The 27,034-nt window shown below is 46.7% G+C and overlaps 2 protein-coding genes across 2 annotated transcripts in view; both read left to right on the top strand.

Annotated features, from left to right (window-relative positions):
* Nucleotides 1–27,034, top strand: part of LOC130598605 (phospholipase A2 inhibitor gamma subunit B-like) — a 140,683-nt gene that overhangs the window by 76,883 nt on the left and 36,766 nt on the right. The window lies entirely within an intron of this gene.
* AQP3 (aquaporin 3 (Gill blood group)) lies at nt 12,231–25,301 on the top strand. Its single transcript, XM_057408158.1, has 6 exons — nt 12,231–12,432; nt 20,702–20,828; nt 20,998–21,135; nt 22,137–22,252; nt 22,983–23,200; nt 23,853–25,301. The coding sequence occupies exons 1-6, from the start codon at nt 12,325–12,327 to the stop codon at nt 24,019–24,021; spliced, it is 876 nt and encodes a 291-aa protein (XP_057264141.1). The 5' UTR covers nt 12,231–12,324; the 3' UTR covers nt 24,022–25,301.

The following is a 27,034-nucleotide window of genomic DNA, read 5'->3' as shown; positions in this document are numbered from 1 at the left end:
TAAGGAGAAAAATCAGCCAGACCTGCTGGGTTGGTTGAAATTCTTGTTTGGGGCTTGACGGGGTGTTTAAGCATATTTTTCATCTCCTTTTGGGATCAGAGAAGTGTCTCTCATCTCAGTGCATGACCTTAAAAAGGCATCCTGTCCTTTGCACAGGGGGAAATAGGGTGCCCATGCTCTGTGCTGGGGCAGTGAGTGTCCCCTGTCTTGGGGGTTAGCTCAGTGCCATGCAGCTCTGCAGTCAGCAAGAGATGACTCTCCCCCCAGGGACTGCCATTATGTAAGGGAGGGGAGGCAGGTTTCCCAGTCATAAAGGTGTTGCACAATTAATTATTCTGGCTTGGCTCTGGATCCCTGGAGCTCAAGGATGCCACACAACATGAGTAGTGCAGCACAGTCTCAGCCCGGTTGAGCCTCAGGCTAGCAAATCACTTCTGCTCGCGTCTCTCTCTTTCCACTGATGTGTATGCTCTTTTCAAAGGGGGATGTGACGAAGCATGCTCTGGAGCAGCATCCTCCACAATCAGTGGGCACCTAGAAGGATCTTCCAGCTCTTTGCACTGGTGTCTTCCCTTTATCCCAAAAGACACCCCCCTGCCGAGCCCACCTTGGCCCTGGGTAGCCTGCACTTGTGCTGGGGAAGTGTGAATCCCCAAGCCTGGGCTTCTCATTTGTATTTGTCTGGCTAAAGGCTAAAAGCCATTCTGCCTGCCATGCCTTTCTCCTGGAAATTAAAAACCTTGTATCTTTCTCTCCACAGTGGTATTTGTACCCTGTAATCATACTGCCTCTCCATCTTCCCTCTGAAAGGCTGAACATGATGAACTCTCAGTTTCTCCCTGCAAAGGCGATTTGCTTTACCCTCAGGTGAATTTCCTGGTGCTGTCTTCACTGCCTTTAACTTTTAAACATGCTTTAAAAAGCAAAAAAACCTGAAAGCCCAGAGCCCTGCACTTGTCTTGGCTGGGTGCAGATACTCGTTCATCTGCCATCATGCAAGGTCCCCTTTCCCTTCTCTCCATGCTCTCCAGCAAACCTCCAACTAGTGGATATCTACTACATAAGCAATTTCAGTGAGAAGGTGAGACATGGCAATGCAGCCTTTTCATTGCCATGGCCTTTCTAAAGCTGGTCCAGGTGGCCAGAGAAGCCTCAGGACAGGAGAGGTCTGTGCTGGCTGTTCAGCTCTTGCAATTACATGCCGATTGCATTCACAGTCCTGCGATGGGGATACAGAACCAAAACATCATTATTATTGGAAATTCCAGCACTAAGAAGTGCATTGCATGTCCACGCAGATTTCTGAGCAGGGCTCTTTGAACTTTATTGCAGCTAAAATTTTTGTAGCCAGCAAAAGTTGGCTTTGGTACATGAGTAGTCTCTGCTTTTCTCCTCCTTCTTTCCCATGAAAGAAGGCAATACCTAAAGTATAATCCTAGGCAGTGACCAGAGCTCTTAGACATGCTAGAGCAGAACCCAGACATGTCTAAACCACTTGCAGTGCTGCTCACAAGCCAATGGTGCAGAGCACAAGCTGGGGAGCATCCCGGAAGCCAGGGCAACGAAGTTTTAGGAGCCCAGTTCTCTACCGCAGAAAGCTAAAGACACACCAGTTTACACACACAGACGATTTAGCCCAGGATTCCTTATTATATAAGTTAACAATAACCTTAAGGTGTTGGTTGGGAGCACATTCGTTGAGTGATGCATTGTCCCAGACACAAGAATGGAAAGTTGCCTGTTTACTAAGCGGCAAAAACGATAGTGATGAAAGAGAAAGTTGAGTTGAACAGCTCCAGCAGCTGGAGGTAATAATGACAGATGTGATCATTTACTGTGGAGGTCCATGAACTGGTTTAGAGTTTCACAGCCCAGAGTCATCCTCAGGGCACTGCACATTCCAGAAACATCTCCAAAGCACCTTACGGTAAATGGTATCACACAGAAGGCAATCAGGGCTGGAGTCAAGGGTGCAGCATTCCCCCCTGGCCTCTGACTAAACTCCATTTCAGTAAGCAAATATTAATTCCTTTCTCGAAATGGGGCCTCAGGAAGAGTTGCTAGCAATCTGCCCTGGCTCCTGGGATGCTGTCAACAGGCCTTTGGTGTGGTCCAACTTGAAGCAGCCCACCAAGATATTTAACCTGAGTTTAGCTTCCTGGGACACTGGTAGTGTGCAGTCCTGGTGCCACCTCTGGGACATGGGTCTTTATGAAAGATATGTCCAATCTGAGGGGTACCTTTTGTCTCCAGTCTGGTTATCATAGAATCATAGAATAGTTAGGGTTGGAAAGGACCTTAAGATCATCCAGTTCCAACCCCTCTGCCGTGGGCAGGGACACCTCACACTAAACCATGTCATCCAAGGCTTTGTCCAGCCCGGCCTTGAACACTGCCAGGGATGGAGCATTCACAGCTTCCCTGGGCAACCCATTCCAGTGCCTCACCACCCTTACAGTAAAGAACTTCTTTCGTATATCCAATCTAAACTTCCCCTGTTTAAGTCTGAACCTGTTACCCCTTGTCCTATCGCTACAGTCCCTAATGAAGAGTCCCTGCCCAGCATCCCTATAGGACTTATCATGGACTACAATTCATGGGTACACACTGCTGCAGACCTCTTATCTCTTGGCTGGACAGAGTTCAGAGTCTGAACAAATAGTCTTGGCCCATTTCTGAATGGGCTGCTGTGGCCACACTTGGGAATGATGTTAGAAACAGGTCCCAGCACCACCAAGGTGATTCCCTCTGCTACAGCTTTGCCCTCTCACATGTCCTGGGCCTGGATCCCTGTGCGCTGCTCATTGCCTGTGGCCCTTGGCTGAAAATCCAGCAGTTTGCTGGCTCTCCACATGAGCTGGCTCCAGACAGCCAGCGCCTGAAGGCCTGCTGATCTCAGCCACCACACTTACACCTTGGTGCTGTGTCCACAAGGCATTAGGGATGCACACTGGAAGAGCTACAGAGTGCCCTGCTTCATGCTGCAAAGCCGCCTGTTCCACTGGGGGACATATGGATGACATAGCTCCTGCCTCTTGGGGATCTCAGAAGCGCTGGAATGGCAGACCCCACCTGAGGAAGACTGCTGCCTCTCCTCCCCCTCACACACATTTGGAGAAACAAGGCAGGAAGTTTGCTGTAGAGGTTAATAATAGGCTTGAGTTGTGATTTCCCGTGATTTCTTTGGCAGCAGCACGGGCCAAGTCTTCCTGGCACATTCCTTGTAGAAACCTTCCACAAATGAGTGGCATGTCTTAGTCCTCCACGGTGGTCTGCACTGGAGTATCCATCCCACCAGGTTTTCTCTGCCCCTGCACCCTTCCCTTTTCATTGCTGATGTGCCAGGCAGAGGGATGAATGAATAACACAATGGCCATGCCAAGCCTCACTCCCTTCCTTCCACTCACCGTCATTTCTGACAGCTGAGTGTATTCATTGTGGGAGGGGTGGGAGAGCATGTGTGGAGCCAAGGTTGGTGCCTCTTCATAAGGGTTTGCAAGGCTAAGCGGATGCCCTAGATGGGTGCCTGCAATACATACTCCCCAAGCCACAAACGGCATGAGTGTAAGTGATGTTATCTTGCCTTTCAATAATAGGCATCCAATTTGCTGACTCCAGTTGCCCAACCCAAGTCTGATTCAGGTCTCTGTGGGCTTCCTGCAGGATGTGGTGGCAGGAGGGGTGGGTGCAATGTCTGAGTGGCGGGCTTGGGAAGCAGGGGTAGACATCAAAGACCCATCACCAGCATTTCCCAGCAGGGGCCAGGGGGGTTTCACAACCCAAGCCTGGAGCAGAAGAATTGGTACATCAGTGGAAGGTTAACAGGCAAAGAAGGAGAAGTAAGGGAGAAGTTCTTTGCTGTGAGGGTGATGAGGCACTGGCACAGGTTGCCCAGAGAAGCTCCATCCCTGGCAGTGTTCAAGGCCAGGTTGGACAGAGAGTTGGATGACGTGGCCTAGTGGAAGGTGTCCCTGCCCATGGCATTGGGGTGGAACTAGGTGATCTTAAAGTCCTTTCCAACCCAAACCATTCTATATTCTGTGATTCTGTGAAATGCTCCCTGTCCCCAGAGGATCCAGAGCCCCTGTGTGGGAAGCCCCAGCCACACACAACAGACTTCCATTGACAGATTTTGTTGGGAAATGATTTCCCAAGCAGAGCATGTGGCAAGATACCTTGCTACAGGGTGGGCATTTTTGCACCTTAGCAGCATTATCCTGCTCTTACCACCCCACAGACCAAGTGGTGCAGTAAAGTGCCTGTGATGGGGAGACTCAAGGCTGCTGTCAGCCTCGGGAGGGGCAACCTCTCCTTTCTGTGTTTTTTGACCACCATTGCTGCTCTTGGCACCTTCCTGTTACTCCTTCTTCTCCAGACTGGAAGTGAACAAGAGCTGTGGTGCGTATGGGACTCCACCACTGGGATTTGCTGTGAGGACTGGATGTGGCAGATGTGGGGCTGCAAGAACCATGGGATCCATCGCCTCTGCATCCAGGAGAGGGATGCAAGGGTTCTCCATGGGTGGAGGGAGAGGACCCCTTGTTCATCCCTTTGGTACACTCCATTCTTCCCTTCACCCTGTGCTGCTCTCAGGTCTTATCCTGCTCTCACTGGCAGGGCTAGGGTTTTCCTTGCCTAAGGGAAAAGGGGTGTCTGACATCAGGAGGAAGTGATTGGAATTGGGGGATGCTGCCTATGCTATCTAAAAGTGTACTGGCAACTCATAGGAAAGCATCTATTCTTGCCTGCCTGCCTGACTCCTGGACCTCATCCTGTGCCAGAGAAGGCAGCTCCTGTGGCTTCTTGCCTGGCTGTTCTCAAGATCCATCCCTGCCTTCAGACGTTAGGGGTACAGGATGACTAGAGAGGTCTGAGTGGGGCTGCATGTTGTCAGAGGGATTGTCCCTGCCATGTCCTCCCCTTCCACAAAACACTTTTATTCGATAGTGGGTTTCTCAAGATAAAAACCACCCATGTCTTGGGTCATGAAGCAAACTGGGGCTTGGATTTCCTGTGTCCACACATGTGAACTAATAAATATGTTGCTGGGAACAAGATTATCCCCATTTCAGTGGTCCTAGTTTAGGACTGAAATACTGAATATCTCCTACATCCTATTTGGCACCTACTTTGATGACTCTTTCAGTATGGAAATATCTACTATTGTTCCTTCTGGGCAGGCCAAAGAAAAGAAGCCAGGTCATTTTTCTAAGGAAGTGTTGGCTCTTTTCCCATGGGACATTCCAGGTCAGCTGCAGGGTCAGTAAACTAATGCAGCTCTATTGAAGGGAAGAGAGAAGACAGTGGCTCTCATCGCAACAGCATTCAAGTTCTTTGCTTTTCTCCAATGAGATCAAGCTTTTATTGAAGCCTTCAGAGCAGTATAAGTACTGTTCATACAATCATAGAATCATAGAATAGCTAGGGTTGGAAAGGGCCTTAGGATCATACAGTTCCAACCCCCCTGCCATGGCCAGGGACACCTCACACTAAACCATCTCACCCAAGGCTCTGTCCAACCTGGCCTTGAACACTGTCAGGGATGGAGCATTCACAACTTCCCTGGGCAACCCATACCAGTGCCTCATCACCCTAACAGGAAGGAACTTCTTCCTTATATCCAATCTAAACTTCCTCTGTTTAAGTTTTAACCCATTAGCCCTTGTCCTGTCACTACACTCTCTAATGAAGAGTCCCTCCCCAGCATCCCTATAGGCCCCCCTTCAGATACTGGAAGGCTGCTATGAGGTCTCCACGCAGCCTTCTCTTCCCCAGGCTGAACAGCCTCAACTTCCTCAGCCTGTCTTCATACAGGAGGTGCTCCAGTCCCCTGATCATCCTTGTGGCCTCCTCTGGACTTGTTCCAACAGTTCCATGTCCTTTTTATGTTGAGGACACCAGAACTGCACACAATACTCCAAGTGAGGTCTCAGGAGAGCAGAGTAGAGGGGCAGGATCACCTCCTTTGACCTGCTGGTCATGCTCCAAACTAGCTCATGTCCCATGCTTACTGATGTCTCTGCAGGAGCTATCAGGTAAAGGACACTGTCCCTCTCTGGGAGAGGGACACTCATGGCGAATTGAGTGGTGGATGCTCATGTCTGTTCAGATGTTGGGTGTTGCATCCACTGCACAGCCCAGCCCTCTTGTTTACAGCTCTGTTATCTTCACAGCCGCTGGCACTCGTCTCAGGTAGCTTGTCCATGCCAAATCCCTGTTGCATTATGGAATCTCAGAAATGCCCATTACTATGCAGTTCCTTAATGCCTGTTTGCTTAGGGATGATGTTTAATACTTAAACTACCCAGGAGAAAAAAATAAAAGTAGGCCAGCATGGAAATTCCCTCAGGATTCAGGTTGGTTTAATATAAGTTGAAGGAAAAATGTCCCAAAGAGGACAGCAGACTCTGTTGTCACTTACAGCAAGTATAGGCAAGCTTATTTTGCATTTGCAGAGGTGGATTTAGGGAGAGTCCAGATGAACTGGTAAAGTCCTTTGGCAGCCCTGAAGTCACAAGAGGCAAAGAGTCTATTTTGGTCCAAAGGTGCTTTTACAGTTCAGGAGCCCAATTCTCCTCTCTGAGGGTGCAGGTTAGTAGGAATCCCCTTGCAGAGACCATATGAAGGCATTGCAAGACTTGGGGGTACAGAATTCGGCCAGGGTACAGAAATTGGGGGAAAAGAGTTAATTGCTTCAGGGAACTCTATGCCTCCTTTCAGATTTAAGCTTGTATACTTTCTGCCTTTGCATCTCCTTGGAAAGGAAAACATCTTCCTGGAAAATATCTACAGGACGTCTATGTTCTTATGGTTTCTACTCTCCATCCTAAACTTGTCCATGTTTGGTTTACCCCTAGTTGCACTTGTGCCAACATAAGCAGTTCTTTTGCTTCCTGATGTAGTTATTGACAGTGGTGTGTTCAAAATGGGCCTTGGCTTCAACCTATTACCCTATTTGAGCACTTTTGGCCCATACTGGAAGGAAGAGACTCCATTCACCTGCTTGTCCTTCTGATATTTCCTTGCACCTCTTCCTCTTTCAGTTTGTCTTTCTTGAGCATGGATGATCTGAAATTCATGTGGTATTGCAGTGAGAGCCCCTGCTGTAAATTCTGGAACAGTATTGAGACTTCCCTGCTCCTATTGCAAATACCTTACCCCATCTACGGAACAAACACCTTTGCATTTTGCAGGTCTGCACCTCCTTAGAGACTGGGGGCTGGTTACACTGACTATGTGTATCTCTCTCCACATGGGCTAGTTGTTTTAGGATTCCATTACAGTCAACAAAGAGACACTGCTAAAGTCATCACATGGATTAGACACCTAAAATGACATCTAAGTGCTTTTTTTCTTAAAGTGATTGTTTCTCTGCCGAGGGGCCTCTGTGATGAGACTACCTGTGTTTAGGTGGAGAACAGGCACACTTTCCATTTCTGGACACGTCCTCACCTGGTAGGGAAAGTTCTTGTCATTGCTCCTGACTCACACTTTGGGCTGGTGAAGTTTCACCCCATTTCTGTGTCTTTTACCTTCAGGGTCTTTGAACTCTCCTGCTGTATCGTGCAGCAGCAGCAATATCTCCAAGTCAGGACTGGCTCTGCAGCTCTCAGAAGATCAACTGTCACACAGAGCAGTTTACGGGACAAGCTCCTGCCCAAACTCTATTTCAGGAGAGCTGTTTATAATAGCTTTCCTTTCAGACGTGTTATTAAGAAGCTTTCTTCTGGAGCAATTGGTTCTTTTCCAGTGTACAGTAGTTATTCTGGTATGCAACTGCTTAAACTGGAAAATGGCAGTTCCTTCTCTACAGGAATGGCATGTGATGAACGATGTTTATTCCTGTAAACTGGGAGCAGCTTTGGGTTGAGGAGGAAATCAGACATGACAAGGAACTGCCAGTGGGAACGGGCTGTGGGCCCATGTTCCAGTGTAACACTGGGTTGTGTCCCTATGAAATACTTCTGAATGGTATGAGGTATAGACTCAGCTCAGGGTCACCCTTTCCTCCACTTGGTCCTAACCAGTGGATTTCATGAAGAGCTGTTTTCAGGGATTATACATATCATTCCCATTACTGTATTGTAGTTCAAGTCCAAACCCAGTTTGCCAACTTCCAGAATTCTCAGAAGACTTAGATGTCTGAGGAACCTAAATTAGGCTTGCAGTTTTACCTTAAGTTTTTCCAAACACAGATGCCACCAACGACCCTTTGCTGTGTAGACCACCACAGGTCCCTGGAGGAATTTCTCCATTTCTCTAACTCAAGGTGCAGGACTAAGCACGGGACCCAGACATGAAATGACATCTGGCTATGTAAATCTGGAGAATGAAGGCAGGATGTTGAAATCACTGCACTCAACCCTCCAGCTAGAATGGTTTAGAAAGCATCTAAACTTCCTACCCACTCACTTCCTACCCTGCCTTGCTAGGCAAGCTATAATTTTTATATTTAATGAAATCCTCTGAACATGTCATTGTATTTCTCTGTTGAGTAGATCATGGGAAGGGGATGGTCAGAGGTATCTTCCAAAGGGATATTGCACAAGGATGAATCCCATCATGCTTTGACCCAGTGACCTCTCTTGGCATAACGGCTTTCGCACCAGGTGACCCAGCCACCAAGTGCAATGAGTGACTCATTACAGACTGGTGTAATTCACGCTTTTCTCCTTATTGGATTGCACCATCCATCCTGGGATAGGTGACTCAATTTGGCTTGGATAAGATATGGAACCTATCTGTCCAGGTTTATCTATTTGGCTGCTTGAGAAGAAGTCTGGCAGCTTTGTTAAACTTGGTTTTTAATGGGAAAAGTTATGTTGCTGGAGCCTCTTAAACTCCTCCTGCAGAAGCCAAGGAGTTTATGAGCCTGAGTTTATTTTGCTTCACAAGAGCTGTTAGGAAAACAGCTGAAGGGGAGCAGCCAAGGATCAGTTCTTCCTTTAAGGTTTCACCTGTGTCTTTCCGCTGGAGTGGAGTGACAAGGGAGGGAGCCAAGTGGCAAGGCTGAAACGCAAACAGCAAACTTGGAACCTGGGTGTTAGTTTTGGAACTTGTCTAGAAATAACAGTGTGAGCACAGTGAGGTTCTTGTGGCACGTTGCAAGGTTCTGCAGGAGAGAAAGGAAAGAAACAAAAACGTGAAAAACATTACAGACGAGTGCTCTGTTGGACCAGGGTCAGAGGGTATGGGTTCAAGTCTTGGTTTATTCTAGGTATTTCCATATTTGTTGGTCTCAGAAGATACTGGAAGAAAAGGTAGAGATCTATGGAAGGAGCACAACAGACCAATGTCTCTGACTTCCCTGCTGAGCTGATCTTCCTTTCCAATTTGAGTTTCTTCTGTGTAATCATGAGTTTCCATAAATTAAAGTATTACATTGCCCCCCTCAAAGTCTTGCTTTTTTGGCACTGTATGGACTGAGAACTGTAGTTCACCCTGGGCACTTTTGACACCTGATGTCTGAATCATGCCATGGTTGACAACAGAAGCCCCTTGTTTGAGCTTCAATAGCTTTGGCATGATCACCAAGAGGTGAGGCATGGGTTCTTGGGACAAGAGTTTTGGAAATGTCCTTTCTTTGAGCCTTTGTGCTGTGAAAGAGCATCTTTGAATGTCCATGCAAAACTAAGGGCAGGGATGCCTTGCTGTGTCCACCCAGCACTAAGAGAGTCCAAAAGCTCTGAGGGCCCACCTTGTTAATTTTACTTGGTTTAATTTTCCTTGTTTGCTTCTACTGACTCGTGCACATCTTCTAACCATCAGGACGGGTACCAGTACTCTGCGCACCAGTTACTGCAGGCCATGGGCTTGCTTGGAAACCTATTGCTGCTGACGCACACCTTTAAACGTTTTATGCTTCGATCATGAGTCCTTGGAGTCCAGCTGCATGGTGTGACCAGGCAATCCCTGCCTCAGCACAGAGAAGCTCCAGCACTGGGGGCTTTCAGCCCTCACCCACACTTTGATTAGTTATTGCTTCTGAAAAAAATCTTCCGCTTCTTCTAGTGTTGCACCACTGTCCCTTCCCCAAGCTCCTTCCTAGATAATAATACAGCTGTCTGTTGGGAAAGCAATTGCATAAGTCTCTATTGCTCATTTTAAATCACTGGATCTTGGGCTGCAGTGATTCACCCTCACAACGCCCCAAGAAGGGAATCCGGTGTCACTCTCTCCAATATACTGATGGAGAAGCTGAGGTGTGGAAAGGTGAAGGATTTGCTCAGGGTCAGGCAGTGAGTCAGTTGCAAAGCCGGTATCGGAGCACCCACCCCACCCTGGCTCCTTGGGCTTGTGTCTGTCTAGACTTCTCCAAGCACCAGCTTTGATGCTGGTGTTACCACCATCTTCTACCATCAACCTGGGAGCCTAGACATCTCCTCTCCCTTCACCAGTCGAGAGGAAATGTCTGTATCCTCAGCTCGTAGCCAGAGGGGCTCAGATGCTGCAGACAGGAAAAATATACCTACCTGGAGAACATCACACCTCTCCATGCCTCTTGCTCCTCACCTGTCTCTGTCTGGTCTCATGGCCCTTTCCTCACCAGGAGGGGAAGAACAGGATCCAAGAACCCAATCTAAATAAGTCCGAATAAAACTACACCACATAACACAGCATTTGTACACTGGTGGTTCAGCAAGTGGCAAAACAGCCCACAGACCTTAGCTGAGGAGCTGCCAAATGGGATAAAACCAGCACACAGCTTCACTTCTATCTGTGGGGTGAAAAGGATGGAGTAGACTATAAAGGAAAGGTGAGTGCAGGAGGAGGAGGAGGCTGTGGATCCTACACTGTCTGGGTGATGTACAGCAAGAGGCTGAGGGGAGAGGTATGGAAATAAGACAAAACATCGGTGTCCTGAGTACTGGTTTGCGCCAGCCACAGCAAGCACACATAGGGCTGATGGAGTGATTGCTAGTTCAGAAGACCCCACTGATGATGGCTACAGCAGTCTGGATTTGAGCATATAGAAATGAGGAAAGTTTCCTGTTCCTGTAATTACGTTTGGACCTGAGTGTTTCCCTGCATTTGATTCCTCACACATTATTGCTTTCTTACTGACATTCCTGACTCTGCTTCTTGGGCTGGCTGCAGTTTCTGTGTGAAATAAAGGTTCATTCACTGCTGCACCAAAAATCCCTGCCTTTTCAACAGGAAAGTTGATGGTTAAATAAGGGGAAGAAGAAAAGCCAGCCGTCTGTGGCTTTGCAGAGGAGGCAGGGGAACAAATCCAGGAAAGGGGTCTCCTTCAATGCTCCAAATTCTGCTCTGCTGCTCTGTGTCAAGACCTGGTGAGTCAAGGAGCTCAGGGAATTTTTACTGCTCACTTAACAGAAACCAGATGCCACCAGTGGCACGCATCCTGCTAGCAGCCCTTACCCCAGATGGTACTGACTGGGACAGCTTTCGTTCAGGCCCTCCCATAGAATTGTCCCAGGATGACATGGGATATTACTGAGGATGAAAAGGCAGCAAGGTTTGGTTGCTGTGAGGCTCAGTGAGCCTGTGGGCTCCTTGTCAAGGTCCTGTGATGGGAACTGGCTCTGCACTGGGGATCTCTCATGGCTTTTCTTCACAGTTTTCATGGGGACTGGGCTGCAAATGCTCTCTCAAAGCCCTTGGAGATGGAGACAATCTGTCAACACACAAGAGTTTGGATCCAGAGGCAGATTTTCATGAAGGGAGGTCTGGCCTGGCTTCTTGGCAGCAGTTTCAACTGGGTAATTCCTGGAGTTAGGAGGTGCCTTGATGTCAGCTGGCAGGACAAGTATGGGGGATCAAACCCTCCTGCCCCACTCCTGCAAAAGCCCCTGCAGCCTCTGAACCAGCACTAGAGTGCTCTTCACTTTGACGTCCTGCAGCAGCTTAGGAGGGAAAGCACGCCAAAAGCAGGGCACTGCGCTCACACAAGCGGGCTAAGGCACTGCTCAGTCTATGCATTTGGCTTTTATCTCTCCAGCTGAAGCGGAGAGGAGCAGATGTGGCCCCACGCGTTAGGTGCCCAGTGATGAAAACAGCAGGGGCTTGAGCAGGACATCTCTGCCACGTTAAATCTGTCCTTCCTTTGAAACTCCTGCACCTTTTGCTCACCTATGCGAGCAACAAAGAGGAAAACCACCCGCTCTGCCTCGTGCTGAAAAGGAGGGGGGGATAAAACAAAGTTGGGTTTGAAGAGAGGGTGGAGGGGGTGTGGTTACCCAGGAGGTGTGTCAGGCACCACTCACTTATAAGCAAAGGCGCTGTACTGGGCAAGAAACCTTGCTGAGGCTTCATCAGCTGCTCGCTTTTCTCTGACCCTGCTTGACCGGCACCGCTGCTGCGATGGGGAGGCAAAAGGACATCCTTTCTACTATTGAGGAGCGCCTCAGGATCAGAAACAAGCTAGTGCGGCAAGCGCTGGCTGAATGCCTGGGGACCCTGATCCTGGTGGTGAGTCTGTGCAATGCTCTCTGACCCTGGGTTTGAGGGGAAATTGTCCCGGTGAAGGGGATAAAGTACTGCCAGTTTGCACTTGGGGATGAGCCCAGTTCCAGTGCAACCTGTTGTGACAGAGCTACAGGAGAAACCCCTGCCTGACAGAGAAGTGTCCATGCAAGTGGCTTCAGGGTGAACTTTGGGGTTGCTGGCAAAGGGTGGGCTCTGCAGAGCTTGTTGGGTGTTTGGGGGCTTTGGTGTATCTGGGAAGTGCAGGGAGAAAAAAGCCTCTGTGTAAGCAGCAAGTGGTTTGTGAGAGAGTATGCAAAACTTCCTTTCTCTCTGCCCTGGAATAACTTCTTGGCAATGGAATACTGCAAGTGTTATCACCCGGGGAAGTGAAAGCTTTTTCCTCGCCTCACTTTGTTTTTCTTGTGCATCCTATGGAGAAGAAGTAGCCAGAATTTAAACTGCTGCAGTGTGTTTTTTTTTTGCTGTGGGTTCCTCAGGGTCTTATCAGCAGGGCTGCATGACACCACAGCAGCCTGTGCTGGCCACTGATGGGGACCTTGTGCTCACCATGTATGTGACAGTATGTGACAATGCCAAAGTTGATGTGTTCTTAGGTGGTGAATGGTAGCAAAACTCTCCCGCCTGTTTTACTGCTTGGCTTCCAAAGGAAGGGAATGTAAGGGATAAAGCAGGGTAGGTAAATGTATAGTACCTTAGTCTATGGATGTTTTGAGCTGCCCTGGCTTGCTCTGAAGTCAGAAGCAGATGTGAACAGCTGGGACACTGGTGTGTGAGGAGTGGTGGGGAGAATACCCATGTAGCAAAACTTTGACAAAGATACCTAGTTTTGGGCATCCATATCAAAAAGCCCAGAACTGCCCAATGGGCCACAGGTTTTGTGCATTGGTGTTGCAGCAGGAGTGGGCTGGTGTACCTACAGTGAATACCTGCAGGCAAAAGCACCTCTGAAGTGGTGTAGATCCAGACCAAACCTACAGGTTTCAGTAGAGGGAGTGTGGTTTTTACACCTTTTTGTTAATGGATGACAGGACTGTTGGGGGAGAAATCGAATGGTTGGAGGAGCTGAAAGCTGAGGAAGGCTGAATGAAGCTACACGTGTGCTTGGGGAGGAACGAAGAAAGGCTGACATATGCCTTCATTAATAAGATTGTTTTGGTGAGGAAGTGGGCTATTGACTCTTCTGGAGGAGGACAGGGGACTCTGTGAAGACCCTGTAAAATTTCACCATTCTTAAAAGAGCTGCTTCACACCATGCATTGGCTTTACTGTCAGAGTGACCCAGCTTTGGTGATATGCAAACAAGTCCTGTTGATTTTTCAGAGAAGGGGTATTTGAAATTGAGGTAGATAGAAGATGATAGGAAAGCGGTTAAGAGGTATAAGGTTGCTGTCTGTGAATCACTGATGTTGCTGCAGTTAGTCTCAGGACTGAAGTAGGGTAAGACTTGTAAGGTCAAATAATGTCTCCTGCTAGCCAAGTTAATACTTCTGAGAAACAAGGGAACTCTTTAGCTATGTGTATCTGAGCTTTCGGAAGAGCTCATGATCCAGAAGTTCTCCTGACAGTATTAGCTGGCACAACAGAGACTACTTTTCCCTACAGCCTTGCCGCTTCAAGGCAGAGAGGAGTTGAGATGTGCTCTGAGCCTGAGGAAGAGTTTGGTCCAAAATCATAAGGAGCTTCCAAAATGAGGGTGGTAATGGGCACCCATCAGCCAGGCTGGATGCTGCACTGGTAAAAGTGAGCAGCACATGCCTTGTCCTCAGGGGCACCACACCTGATACGTTTTAAAGTGTATGTACAAGCAGATTCCTTGTTCAGGAATTCCTGAGTGTTCCTGGGCAATGAGTATGCTGGATTTAGTGACACACTCAATTCTGTTTCGTAGGTCTTGTAAAAGTCACCTAGGATCTGCTGCAGCAGTTCTGCAGTGGATGGAGGGCTGTGGGCACTCTGGCTGTGTGGGAGAAGATGGGGTGGGCTGGTGGGAGAAATGAGAAAGTCCCAAACATGGTGAACGCTCCTGGGTTGTCAGTCAAAAATGGGGTATGCAGAGAGGGAAGTGGGTTCCAGGACAGCAAGCCTGCAATACCCGAGGAAAGACCTGGGATCCACAAAACCATCTTCAAGGGAGATGGAGCTGACGGATCACAAATATGTCTAGAATGGATTTAATGTTTGATATTGTTCACACTGAAATCAACTTCCTGAGCACCGAGGGAGGGAAGCTGTTGAAAGTTTGCAGCTTACTTTAAATTTCACTGTGGAATGTAAAACGTGTCCCACCGTGGATATTGGCACGGATTCAGCTTCTTCCCTCCTTCCTCTCACTTGTGTAACAACCACAGTGCGCTCAAACCTTTCTACAGCAAAGCCATTTTGGACCCCTGCAAAGTCTCTTTCCCAGCAAGAATTAACCTAGGACCCTTTAATTTTCTAAGGAGGTTGTAAAGTTGGAGAACGTTAACACAGAACAGTGCTCTTTTTCTAAGATAAGATAAGAAAAATAATCCAATTGAGGCAGCCAAGACCTGAGCGGCATGAAGGCAAGGTGCTCTCTACTTGCAAGCTGCTTTGTCTCTGTACAGCACCTTGCACAATGTGGTTTTAGTCTATGGGCAGTGTCCTTACTGTTACTAAAATAGTAATGCTGATTCTACCTTCCCTTTGATAATTAGGATGACTATTTCCAGTGTTCAGAGTTCATGTTCCAAGTGGCTGAAAGCACTGCTTGCTGGCAGTAGTTAAGCAATGCAAATGCTGAAGGCATTTTCCAAGTCGCTTGCTGTTTGTGTTATTACTGTAGCAACTCACCAAAGCCAGATTTCCAGTAGCATGTCTCTGTGCCTCTCTTAAAGGCTCGATCTGTTAGCCTTGCTCTGCTGGCTATAAACACCAAAGCGCTCTCTGTTCGGTTTTTGCATCTGCAGGACAAGTAATTGCTGTTTGTAATTGATTTCCAAATCGGACTAAATGATTCACTGCTGTTGAGGCACAAAGAAAGAACAAAACAATTCCTAATTGCTTTCCAATGAGGGCTGCCTTGATTTTGTAGTTGGGTGGGAGCTGTTTGGGGTATGAGTGTGCTGCCGACCACAGAAACCAGAATAGCAAAGTGGTTGGGATGATCAAGGCGAAGGGAGCCTCATTTAACTGTTGGCAATGCAGAGCTTGATGTTGCTGCTCATCCCCAGGGAGGCACAGCAATTCCCACAGCCACTGTTCAGTTTGTGAAGACTTTCCTGCTTGTGGCATTCAGAGAATGTGATTTTTATTATATTTTTAATTTTTGAAATGTATTTTGTCTGTTAATGCTTTTTGAGGCTTTAAAAAGGGCTGGAAAGCTTTGCTGTCAGCACTGATGATTCTTCCCTGCAAAGGATCTGTAGTGCAGCGTTGTAAGCATGAGATACTATGTGTGGCGCAACTTTCCTCAGACACTCTTATCTCCTGAGTCCTGCAGCCCTGCCTGGCTCTGGGACAACGTGTGGTGCAGAAAGAGCTGTAACATGACAGACCATCTGCCGCTGCCCTTCCCCTTAAGACTGCTTCTGTCCAAGCTGGCTTCAGCCATACTGGGCAGAAACATGGACTGTGGAGGTCTAGTGATTTTCCTTGCTTTGCAAATAGTAAATGATGACCACTCTGGTTGCTGGAGACGTGCTCTGTGGAAAGGCAAAAATGACAGAGCTCCTTGCACTGTCTTCGTGGCTGGTCATGCCAGTCACACGGGCAGCGGAGCAGAGGAAGATCTCTGCATGCTGCTTGAGCAGAAACATTAATGGCAATGGATGTGTCTTCAGACCTACCCAGACCTGGGTTCTGCTCCTTGGGGAGGGCAGCAAGAGGCCATACGAAGGCTTACAGTGTTTTTAACCTCCTCTTGCTTTAGGTTGCAGAGGAGGACTTGGGAGGTTGTTTTGAAGTCACTGTGAAGTGATAGCTCTCTGTTCCTTCCCTCTCAGCCTCCCCTTGAGGGGACTGTAGGGTAGCCCTAAGTTTCACCCTGATATGAAGAGCAATGCTCCCTTGTGTGTCTGATGCTTAAAGTCTTCCATCAATATCTTGGGGTCTCTCCCTTCAAGGGCCTGCAACCTTCAGAGCAGACTCAGGGTTTGACTGCCCTTCTGGCATCTTCCCCACTAATTAGAGGGCAACAAGAGCCTTTCCCATTCACCAATGTGATTAGGGTAGATTTACAGCAGGCTTCTTGCCTAATCTCTGCTTTATTCGCTGACTGAAGAGGAAAGATGTAATTCAGGTAATAACACTCCTCCTGGGCTATGCCAACAAAACTTTTCCAGCTTGATTCACAGATCAGTTTGTCTGAAGTCCGAGAGGAAGTGCACCCAGGTCTTTTGTGTTGCACCCGAAGGTGTGAAAAAGCACTGGCAAAGAAAAGAGAATGCAAGAAAGAGAAGAAACCTGGCTGAGCACTATATTCCTCTTGAGCTGCTTTCTGCAAGGTCTGCCTATAAGTTCAGATGGCCTTTCTTCTTCATTAGCTTTTTTGATTTCTTTGTGCTCCGAGGTCTTTTCCTGACTGGCTCTGGGTCTTTCTCATGTCCAGTCTTTGATTCAGGGTGTTTTTACCTTGGTGACAACTCCAAATGGCCGTTCTCCAAACATGCCCTGGACAAAGGGAGTTTAAAGCTTCCCAGAGTACGAAGTTTCACCAGTGACCTGCTACCTCTTCCTGGTTTTGCTGCTTCTGGCTGTCCCCTCCCTTGTACTAGGCAGTACTGCTCCCCTCTGTTTGTCAGCCCCTTCACCTTGACCCAGTTCAGCTCATGGATCCTGCAGAACATGGATTTTGTTGGTTTTTTTTGTAGTACGAGAAGTTGGATCAGCTCATGAGGAGTGAGAAGCTTTCCTGTTGGTAGGGAAGGCATTAGATGTGCTAGAGCCAGTAAGATGAAATTAGGGAGCAAGCTTCCATTAACCTGGTTAATGGATGCATTGACCTCAATTCCTATGAGAGTAGTTTTAAGACATCAGAGTGTTTTGTTGCAGTCATTTTCTTAGCACTTTAAAAGTGCTTTTGAACTTGGCTAGTGTATCACAGGAGTATAACAGGTGACTTCCATGAGAGGTGCTAACCTGGGTTTCTGTTGGGGATATTCTTCCAGTAATGTGCTCGGTCTTCCATTTCATTTTCTTTGTAGCAGTGTTGGAGGCAGACTATTAAAATCAAGAGAATGAGAAAATTGAGCAAATGAGTCACCTCCCCTTGGGTGTGCACCACTGTCCCTGACCATAGTGGTATAATACTGCCTAGGACTTTTCCATCCATTGCATGCACTTAAAAGCCACTGGGATGAACACTGAAGTGCTTTTATATGGCCTTCCTTGCTTTTACACTCGAGCAGCTCCTAAATGCTTCTCTGCAAGCACTGGTGAAAGGAGATTTAAGAAATGCATGCTGAGGGTCTCCTGTCCCTCTCTGCTGAAGGAAAAGGAACTGAAAAGAAAGCTAACAAATAACAGAAGTGGAAATAGTGTGGTTAAAAATTGGAATAACCACTACCACAAAAAAGCTTCGTAATGTCAAGCCACTTGCCACAAAAGCAGGGGTGAGCATGATTTGACATGGTTCTTAAAAGTCAAATACCATGGGTGGATGTCATACATTAGAATATATGTTCATGCTGAGTGGACGTCACTGGTGTAAGATGGAATTGCAGACCTACATGTCAAGGTTCAAACCTGTTCCTAAATATCGCCTTAAACTTTTTATCTGCTGAGGGTCAAGTTTTCTACTGTTACACTGAATTAAGCCAAATAGTGCTCAGGGCTCATCTGATAAATAATTGTAATGCTCCTGTGGAGCAGCTCCGGGGTGTTTTTGCACGGCCCATAGACTCTCTTCTGCAGGAAAGCTGGAGAGCTATTGCTGGGTGCAGAATGGGGGAGAGGAGAATGGGGAATAACCCCTCAAGAAATGGCAGAGCTGGCATCCCTCCAGGTTAAGGGAAGACCTTTGTGGGTGAACAGGGAAATGAAGGGGGGGAAAAACTTTACTTCATGGTTTCTGCAACCAAAAGGTATGTGGCTAATGAGCCAACCACCATCCACTTGCAGAACTGCCAGTTCTTTTAGAGTGAATAGCACAAATACCTTCATCACTAGGAAGAGCCTGGGGTCAGCCCTGTTAAACTATGATGTCCACTGCAGCTTTTTGTGAACCTGCACCCCTCCATGGTCAGGCTGATGTGTTGTGTGACCTTACAGGGGCAAACACCATGGCCAAATACTCTCCCAAAACCTGTCTAAAGCATGCTGAGGCCCATATGTATTAAGAGAAGGAATGGATGTCATTGGCCAGTATTTATTTGCTCAGTTGGAGCTATTATGCTTCCTTTGGTGGCTGGGTATAGCTGGGAATGATGGCTCCATTTGCTGCACAACAAGACTCATCTTTTCTGCCTTTGGGGTGTCTTCTCTGCCATGGTTTTCCAGCTGGGCAGCTCAGGGTTAGGACACTGAAGAGCCTGTTTTGACTGCACCATTTATAAGGCAATGCTGGCCATTCTTCTCATTAACTAACAAGTTCTACAGGTTCCTTTGTCCTTTCCATGTCAGGTCCTGTGCTGGGGACCTGGCCTCCTGTCAAGAGGCACCTGTGTGCAGTGTCCACCTTGTGAGTCAGCCTGCAGCCTACCCGGCTGCTCCTTTCCCTGTAGGCTGTGTGCAGTGTTTGCTTTGTTACTAATTCATCTGTTGTCAAGGGAATGGGAGGGGAATAGTTAGGTGTGCTTTGGCTTTGCCCCTGATCTGGGTTGTGTGTTGCTCAATGGTTATGCTCAGTATTGGCAGGAGAGGTGAAGACAGCTACCCCTGCTGCCTTCGTGCTTATTCAGTGGCTTGTCCCCTAAGAACAGATACTGCCTCTGTGGCAACGGAGTAATTCTGAGATGATGGAGTTCATGGGAGCAGAAAGTCTTGTGGCTGTATAGGTATATTTATGCAGTTAGAAGATTTAAGTTAAGCCTTGACCCCTAGTTTTGAGGATCTCTGGAAAAAGCTGTAATTCCTGTTCTAGTTTAAGGATGCTCTCAGTACCTGCTTATGTGATAATCCCTGGTGAAGTGAACACCATGAATGAGTTCAGGTGGAGTCACTGGAAGACACAAGCATAGAGATTTTTAGGATTAGGGCTCCTTAAATTACAAGATGGGTTTTGGTAAGACTTGACAAGGCAGCAGGCCTTCAGCTGGATGAGTGATGAACTGAGCTGCCAGGGAAAACTGGTTTGGATTCTTAAGATTCTAGTTTGCATTGAAGCATAGGAAGATAGTGTTTGGACGTGGTTGGGAAGAGAAGGCTCACCTGTTTGGAGCAAATGCCTTTCAGCAAAAGCACATGCCTCCATTAGCTACTATAACACCCTTTATCACCCAAAAGAAACAGCTTTTGTTCCCCAGAGTGCTTGGTACACACCTGCTCTTGGACAGAAGGCCAAGCCTCTGATTGTGCTGGTGGTGGTTTCTCTGGAAAACAGACTTTTCTTGATGGTGTCTGTGCCATGTTGGTGCTGCTCAGGCCAGCTGTGTTGCCTTGGTCATCTGTTACATGACTTTGCCATAGGAAGGATATGGGTGATGTGGAATGTGCTCATAGGGATGCTGTTGGCTGTGCTCAGAGTGGCCGCAGCAGAGTGTACCTTGGGGCTGGAACAAATGTGAGCACCTCAGCTCTAGCAGGCAGCTCCAGTCCCTCACTGTCAGAAGGTGCCACCTGAAAGAAGACTCCATGAATATCAGGCTGAATACGTCCTTCCATCATGTCTGTATTTCCAGGCATTAGCAAAATTATCCCCTGCCAATCTATGTGTGAAACAATTGTTAGCCTTTTTTAACAATAAGGTACCCAGACCCCTCATCTGAACACTTGCACTGTAAATACCTCAGTCCAGGATGCTCTCTGGCTCATTCTTCTCACCTACCATCTTAAAATTAGATGGTTGGACAAAGACCTCCAGCTTCGTTGTCCAATCTTGCTTTTGAATTTTGCCCTGGTTTTGGTTCCCCCTGACAGGAGATAGGCTTGTGCTGTGTCCTTTCTCCTTCCCTGCTGTCCCTAGAGGTAACACCTAGATACTCTGACCAAAGATTGAAGCTTTGAAGGCTTTGAGTCATGCGTGGCCTGTAATGGTACTTGCAGGTCTAAGTGGAGCTGTTGCAGCCATTGGTCAGCAACTTGTCCTGATGTGAAACGGAGAGGGTAATTTCAACCCCTTTTTCTCTCCTAGCTGTTTGGCTGTGGCTCCGTGGCGCAGACGTTCCTCAGCAGAGGGTCTCATGGAGGCTTCCTGACTGTCAACCTGGCATTTGGCTTTGCTGTAACGCTCGGCATTCTGATCGCAGGGCAAGTATCAGGTACGTTGTGTTCCATGTGGGCTGGATTTCACTTGTGACAATTGTTGTGTAGACGTAGATGGCTGTACCTTTCCTATTTGGCACTGGTATGGAAAACAGTGTCCCTTGGCTCGTCCCTGGGATCCAAATTCTGCCTGTAAAAGTACACTAATAACCAACCTCTCTGCAGGTGGGCACCTGAACCCAGCTGTCACCTTTGCCATGTGCTTCTTGGCCCGGGAGCCCTGGATCAAGCTACCAATTTATGCCTTAGCTCAAACCCTGGGGGCTTTCCTTGGAGCTGGCATAGTCTTTGGGCTCTACCATGGTAAGTGAAGAAACCTTGTGTGTTTATTGGGGTGAGACTATTGCTCTTCATGACTCATTGCGAAGGGGCTTGTTTGCAGAACAGAGAGAGGTGTTTTCCTGCAGAGCAGATAGGACAAACCTCCTTATCATGTTTCGGGGGGGGGTGAGGGGTGGGCTGGGGTGTATTGTTCCTGTTTTCATGATGCTGGGTTCAAACCTCCTCCAGTCAATCTGGAGGCCAACCAGCATTGTCAATGTGGAAGTCTTTGTCCTTGCGTAATGACCAATGGGCCTTTGGATGGCCATTTTTGTATCTAGTGTATGGACTAGAACAGATCTTTCAGAAAAGCCAATGAAACATTAATAGTGATTGAGACTTTATATCTGTGCACCTTGGAAAGCATAGTAGAAATCCAGTTCCTCATGCATCTGGTCCTCCTGACTGATGTTCCTGAGAAAACTGCCACCCAAGCAATAGCACCAACTGGTTTTCACCTTGGAAACCTAGGTTAGTTAGCCATCTTCCACGTAATGGTAGGCAAGGAGCTGACTGCTCTACAAGACAAGCCCAAGAGGTGAACCTAATTGCATATTGGTTTAAAAGAAACTGCATAATCAGCCCCAATTCCTATTTGCTGCAGATCATATTCACATCAGTACCTCATGTCTTGGTACCAAGACTCATACTGCAGGCATTTTGAGTAACTGGAGTAATTTTAGTGTTTACTTTTTGGCCCTAACTCTTCTTTGGTGTATGACAAACAAGAAATATTAGAATCAGGGACTTAGGCCATCTGCACCTGAGCCTGACTGGTAAAATGCTGTGGTGGATCACATCCTAAATTTTCCAAATGAGTGTTTGCTCTACAGCAGATGATTTTGCAACACAGAATACTTGGGGAATTCTATCTCAATATTCATGGCTCTGTGGAGCCTACACTGTAGTGTTTTCCAAGCAGGGTCCTCTCTCTGAGGCGTGTTGGAAAATGACTGACCTATCTTTCTTCCCATCCATCCCAGATGCCATCTGGGATTTTGATAAGACTGAACTGACTGTAGGAGTGAATGGCACGGCTGGAATCTTTGCTACCTACCCATCTCCACATCTGAACCTTGTGAATGGATTCTTTGACCAGGTAAGAGGGAGATGGGAGGATGTAGGTACATTGGAAGAGAGAGCATTTGGGTTGGCTATGGGCCTCTCCTTTACTTGGAGAATGAATTGCAATTTAAAGAGAAGATATCCAAAAAGGTTTTTAGAACAGGCACATGTATCTCACTAGCTCACAGGAAGAGCAAAGCCAGAAAGGACCCTTGCAGCCAGAAGGCTTGTGTTAAGGGGATTAAGTGATATTACACTGCCCAGGATACCAGTGAAAAGGATATCACTTGCTCCCAGGCTCTGAAGAGCCATAGTATGAGAAAAAATGTTTCTTTTTCTCTCCCACTATATTGTTGTGGTTATTGCACAGCCCAGAGGTCAACTGGGTGTGGAGTGATGGTTGGTATTGGAGATGACTGTCTCCTTCTCAAAGTTGCCATCCATCACAAAGAGACAGCAGCCTCCCAGCCATGGCAGGTTGAAAGCAGGTTCAAGAAGAGGCTGCTCAGTTATTCATAGCTCCTCCATGGGTAGGGAAAAAGGTGTGGGCTTGATTGAGCCTGTGGGCTGCCAGGAGAGCACGTTTCACTCTCCCATTCCCATAGGTGCTCTATTTGCTGTGGTCTGATAATGCCATGGAATGACTTAGTGAAGATATTCCAGTTTAGAGAGTAAGTCCTAAATGAATGGACTTCAGAGCAGTTAAATAACCTGATTAAAATACTAATGTGGATTGAATTCTTTTTCTTTCCTGCCCTCCTCAGTTTATTGGCACTGCTGCCCTGATTGTTTGTGTCTTGGCTATTGTCGATCCCTACAACAACCCTGTCCCCACTGGGCTGGAGGCTTTCACAGTTGGCTTTGTTGTCCTCGTTATTGGAACCTCCATGGGCTTCAACTCTGGCTATGCTGTCAACCCTGCCAGGGACTTTGGGCCTCGTCTCTTCACAGCCATTGCTGGCTGGGGCACTAAAGTGTTTTGGTAAGTGCTTGGCAGTAAAAACCTTGTGCAGCAAGGGGTCCAAATAGGTGGTAGCTCTGGCAAAATAAAGGGTGTCAGCACTCATGAGGTATCTTTGGTTCATATAAAGTCTTTAAAAAGGCAATTGCTTCGCTCCAACTACTTAAGAAATTGCAGAAGCTGGGCAGTTTCCAGTGGTGAGAGTAAATGACTCAACTTTGTTATCAAGTCTGGGAACATCCCTGAGAAGTGCAGGTACACCTTGGACATAAGCCTATCATCATACTTTAGGTGGTAGGAAATGGAGCGTGCTTCTTATACTTGGATTTTATTGTTGCTGGAGACAGTTGAGAGCAAAACAGTGTGTTATTAAAGGCTGTTTTTCCGGCAAGCAGTGGGGGGGAAATGAATGTGCATAGGTCAAGCACTACAAATGCTTCTCTTTTTTGTGGAGAGACAGTATTAAAAGTCCTGGAAGTAGCTGTTCTGAATAGCTTGTCACCTTGAGAAGCAGAGGGGACAATATCTGCCTTGGAAATTGCCATGCACATGCAGATAGTATTGTCTTTTGCAAGTCAATGGTGATGTTTAGAGATCTTTCGTTGTTCCAGAACCAAACATAAATATCCTAAGGCTTAAGCTCTTACCTTATTCACTTTCTCTTGTTTTCCAGGACTGGTCATCAGTGGTGGTGGGTTCCAATTGTTGCTCCTTTCCTTGGGGCTATTGCAGGAGTGACTGTCTACCAGCTGATGATTGGATGTCATGATGAGCCTTCTCCACCTGCCTGTGAGCAGGAAACAGTCAAGCTGTCTAACGTAAAGCACAAGGAAAGGGTCTGAGGAAGCTGCCATCCAGATCTGGCAGACATTCATTACTCAGGACTGCAGCTGGCAAAGAGGAAGGAGTTAAGAAGAGCTTCAAGAACAACAGGAAGACCCATTTTTCCTGTCTTGAGATATTTTAGCCTTTTTTGTGTATATCCCCAGTGCATTTTCTTTAGGCATTTTCCTGTGAGTGTTTCCCCAAATGCAGTACCATGTAATCTTTCCCTAGTAGAAGGGGGTGGAGGACTGTAGGAGTCAGACAAGTGGGCAATACTGCCCAGCACCTGCAACATGGACCAGGTACTCAGGAATCTGGAGCTCTTTTAGTCTGTGTTGCTGACCTTGCCTGTGAACCTGGAAAACTGCTTTTCCCTGTAGAGTAGGGATCACGCAAAACTTAAATTGTTCTGCTAGCATGGAATGGAAACTCCTACATCCTTGAAAAGAATTTGCCTGTGAGTCTATTGTGGATCAAATTCATGCTTGGTGTTGCTCTAAAGTCAATAACTTGGCACCAGGAATGAACTTGTCTGAAGGATTTCTATTGGCCAAACTGTCTATATCTCCCATGAATTCCTAGAACATCATATCAATCAGCTGATCTATAGTGTCAGAGCAGAGAGCGAGAATGCTCTGGGTTTTAATTTAATATTAAGTGTTTACAAACCACGGCACCCTGGTGTTCTAATCAGAATTGTTAACATTGCCAACTCCTAGAAGATAGCATTGGATATCTGAAATCATTGTTCTAGCCAGAGGCTAACCTGGAAAGAAAGCTTGGCTCCCTGTAGCAGCCTTTCTAATTAATCAGCTTTGTATATAAACTGCAAGCAGCTAATAACCAAGTTCCACTGGAAACATGGTGTTGCTACAGTGGTGTGTGTTCATGTGAATTTTACAGTAGTGTTTTGGTATTTTTTTTAATAGATTTATATAAATACACTCCTTAAAGCTGTTACTAAATATCAGGGTTGGGATGAGCTCATTTAAAGATGCGTGGGAACTGCCTAGTTTCTGACAGCTTTGAGATACTGTTGATTTTCTTGGGGTGGCCTTAGATTGTGGCATTATGTTGCTGGAGAGCCTCTTTTTCTACCTATAGGAGTTACTGGGGTATCCCTGGTACTCATGGCTGAGAGACTGAGGTCAGGCACCTCCTGTACTAGCAGTGCTGGCATCTTAGGGGATTTCTGGCTCTCCCAATGCCATATTACTACAGAGTATTTGAAAAAAGCAGCATCGGTTGTGAAAGAATTTATAAGTCCCATGCATTAAGGAAACTCTTTCAAAGCCTGTTTCTTTAATGTGTGAATTCCTTGTAACTTTGTGCACATTTCCGGTCGCTAAAATTATGTATTCTTTTTTGTTTTTTTTCCTTTTTGAAAAATAAAATATCAATACTCACACTGCAAGATTTTAGTGTTGGTTGTATTATTAAGCAGCTGCCAGTAAACTTCACTCTTTCCCCCTTCAGCCCATAGGAGGAAAATGGAATTAACCCTTTCAGGCAATACATACACATGTGGCTTCCCCATCCCTGGCAGTGTTCAAAGCCAGGTTGAACAGGGATTGGAGCAACCTGGATTAGTGGAAGGGGGTTTGAATCAGATGATCTTTAAGGCCCCTTCTAATCCAAACCTTCGTGTGATTCTATGTTCCATTTGTATTTTATTCATTTCCCTTTTTGGCTTGGCTTTAGAGGCAGGTGGGAGGAGATGGGATGGCTGTGTTCAGTATGAAGGTGTTTTGCCAGGTGTCTCTTTCTGAAAGGCAGAAGAGCCAAGAGGTCAGTAGTTGTCCCTTGCTTTTTGTACTGTTTATTCTCCTACTACCCTCTCACTTAACACAGTTGTGAGTATGCAGTCCTAATCTTCATTCAGTGTACTGTCCAGCATCACCCAGCATGTTTCACTTGTCACTTTTATTAGCTGTGCCACGCAAGGAAAGATATTACAGACCTGAACGAGGGCTCACAGAATTACACAAACAGCTTTCTTCTAGCCTGTGTCCTCGTAAACAGTTATTGCTGCTCTTTGGCTGATTTGTGTATTGCTGTATTTTTCCTGTATTAATTGTACTCCCTTAAACTAACTCGTAACTTCCCATATGGTGCCACACTGAACAATCTGGTGATGTCTGGATGAATGTAGTTTCCTGCAATTCACAACTAGAAATCAGATGGCTTTTTCTGAGAAAATTATGAAGTTTGATACACTCTACCTGCAGCCAGCATGCTGCTTTACTACATCTTTATCTTGAAAGTTTATCCCTCAAAATTTGTGTGTGTAAGTCAAGTCTTGCATAGTACTGTGTTCAACTAACATAGCTGCAGGTCAACTAACAATTCCCATTTCCCTTCAGGACTGTTAGTCCTTTTTCTAATCTTCTACCATGTTACATCTTTAATGACTTGATCAGATATTGAAATTCTTACTACAGACCTTAAGACTTTTTATTTGAGGCGTTTTTTTATTTTGTTTGGTTTTATCTGTGTGTGTGGGTTGGTGTTTTTTCCTTTGGCACATTACCTACCACATTCCTTCCGTTTCCACCTGGCATGTAGTAATTGCCTTTCTCTATACTTTTGCCTTATTTATGCCTCAATGGTATATGCTATTACCTGTATTAAAACTGCAATGAAATACCATGCCAGTTTCAGCTTATATTTTTGTGTCTTAACCATATCCCCCCTGTGCAAAGCTTTGGCTTTTCTGTGATCTGTTGGAGAAGTGCCAAGCACTGCTGAGTAAATCCATTGCCATTTGGAAAGGACACAGCCTGCTTCATCAAATAGGAAACTGGAGAAGTTAGCCTGACCTCCCAGAAGGGTCTGTCCCATCTGGGGCATGATTTGGGCAGCTCTTTGCTAACTGTGTAAGGAAGGTGATGTAGAGAATAGTTTGATATACACATTTCAAGAGATCTAAAAGTGTTATTAAAGTGTGGGGAGGAAAAGATGGAGTTAACTGCAGATGGCATTTTCCCTGGCAGCAGGCACCTTTACATTGCTGCAAGTTGGGGTTCTGTT

Source organism: Pezoporus wallicus, unplaced genomic scaffold, assembly GCF_028554395.1.
Source record: "Pezoporus wallicus isolate ANWC-B61680 ecotype Strahan unplaced genomic scaffold, APGP_CSIRO_Pwel_v1 contig_6996, whole genome shotgun sequence".
Classification (NCBI taxonomy): Eukaryota; Metazoa; Chordata; class Aves; order Psittaciformes; family Psittacidae; genus Pezoporus; species Pezoporus wallicus.
The sequence above is the reverse complement of the archived record's forward strand: the minus strand, read 5'-3'. Positions and strand labels throughout refer to the sequence as shown.

What these genes read in the sequence shown, in the direction of transcription:
- AQP3 (XM_057408158.1), top strand. Translation starts at nt 12,325, where the DNA reads ATGGGGAGGCAAAAGGACATCCTTTCTACTATTGAGGAGCGCCTCAGG. An exon ending in GATCGCAGGGCAAGTATCAG is followed by an intron (nt 20,829 to 20,997) that starts GTACGTTGTGTT and finishes ACCTCTCTGCAG; the next exon opens with GTGGGCACCTGAACCCAGCT. An exon ending in AGTCTTTGGGCTCTACCATG is followed by an intron (nt 21,136 to 22,136) that starts GTAAGTGAAGAA and finishes CATCCATCCCAG; the next exon opens with ATGCCATCTGGGATTTTGAT.